Source organism: Trachymyrmex cornetzi, unplaced genomic scaffold (genome assembly GCF_001594075.2).
Source record: "Trachymyrmex cornetzi isolate Tcor2-1 unplaced genomic scaffold, Tcor1.1 scaffold109, whole genome shotgun sequence".
Lineage (NCBI taxonomy): Eukaryota > Metazoa > Arthropoda > Insecta > Hymenoptera > Formicidae > Trachymyrmex > Trachymyrmex cornetzi.
In genome coordinates, this window is record NW_017295642.1 from 349,659 (window position 1) to 350,879 (window position 1,221).

General features: G+C 31.7%; 2 protein-coding genes across 2 annotated transcripts in view; one reads left to right on the forward strand and one right to left on the reverse strand.

Moving 5' to 3' along the window:
- Positions 1–1,221, reverse strand: part of GckIII (Germinal centre kinase III) — a 128,951-nt gene that overhangs the window by 105,178 nt on the left and 22,552 nt on the right. The window lies entirely within an intron of this gene.
- The window catches only part of LOC108761068 (zinc carboxypeptidase-like), a 5,432-nt gene continuing 4,411 nt past the window's right edge, over positions 201–1,221 (forward strand). The window contains exon 1 of the mRNA XM_018507406.1: positions 201–353. Coding sequence (XP_018362908.1) covers positions 201–353 — 153 coding nt within the window. The remainder of the gene's footprint in view (positions 354–1,221) is intronic.

Here is a 1,221-nt window from a genome sequence, read left to right on the forward strand (position 1 = left end):
AAATATCAATGTATGCTCATTTGATCGCATTTTTAAAAACGTACCAATAGATGGCCCACTCTGTAAAAACGTACCAATAGATGGCCCACCCTGTATATTGCATTTTGTAAAAATGATCTTGCTATAAATAAAAAAAAAACTTAAAATGTAATGCAAAAGGATTAACTAAAGTTGATATTGTATTAAAATTGAAGGGTATTATGACCATCATGTGGAGCATAATATTATGCACGATCGTGGGATTGGTGGCCAGTAAGCAGGTCACTTTTGATAATCACAAGGTCTTCAAAATTACTACGACTACATCGACGCGGACTGAGTTGTTTAATCGCTTGGCAAAAAATTCAGATGGAGTGAGTAGATCTTTCAAGTATAAAGATTAAAGACAAATAAAGGCAAATTAATATCTCTAATTAATCTCTTGAGATTTGTAACATTTATATGACTGTATTAACTAAAATTTAAAAAATTAATTTAATAAAATTAGCATAACGTACACATATTGCTAAAAATTTATAAAATTAGCTTTACCCACATCAAAATATTTAAAATATAAACATAACTAATATAAATCAAGTCTAATGAGAGTCAAACGCAAGGTGATTCTTTTTATGCGAGCATTTTGTTATATTGCTGTTTTGCTGAAGAATACTCCAAAGTGAGTTGAAACGGGATCTGTGAAGCTAGCACGGCATTCTATCGATATCAAAAAAAGTACAACAGTTCCAGTAGCACTTTTCATAGTTCTACAGTTCTACCTAAAAATAATAAATAGTTCCGCACTTTTAATATGAAAAAAACAAGATTGAAAATATAGCGTGCTAACGTGGCGAATCTGGCACGTCAGTTTTCCTCTAAAGTACGAGAAAATGATAAATATTTGCACTTTTAGCAACAGTTCCCGACAGTTCTACTCAAAATCTACTAAGATACGCAGTTTCAAAACAAAATACCAAAATTTAATAATTTCTAAACATCTTATATATAGAAAATAGCATAACACTTGAAAAAAAAGTGTCGTGCTGCCTGCATATGGCAGTTTTAGCGACAGTTTTTGTTAATCTTAGCAGAGCTCTATGCATTACAATCATTTTTAAGCAGAGTTCCGGCCACTAAGTATTTTTTTTTTTGAATTTTTTAATACCCGAGTCCAGCACGTCACTTGTAGAAAAAGTGACGTGCTGACTATATATATCGGTTTTAACGGCAGTTCTCGTTAGT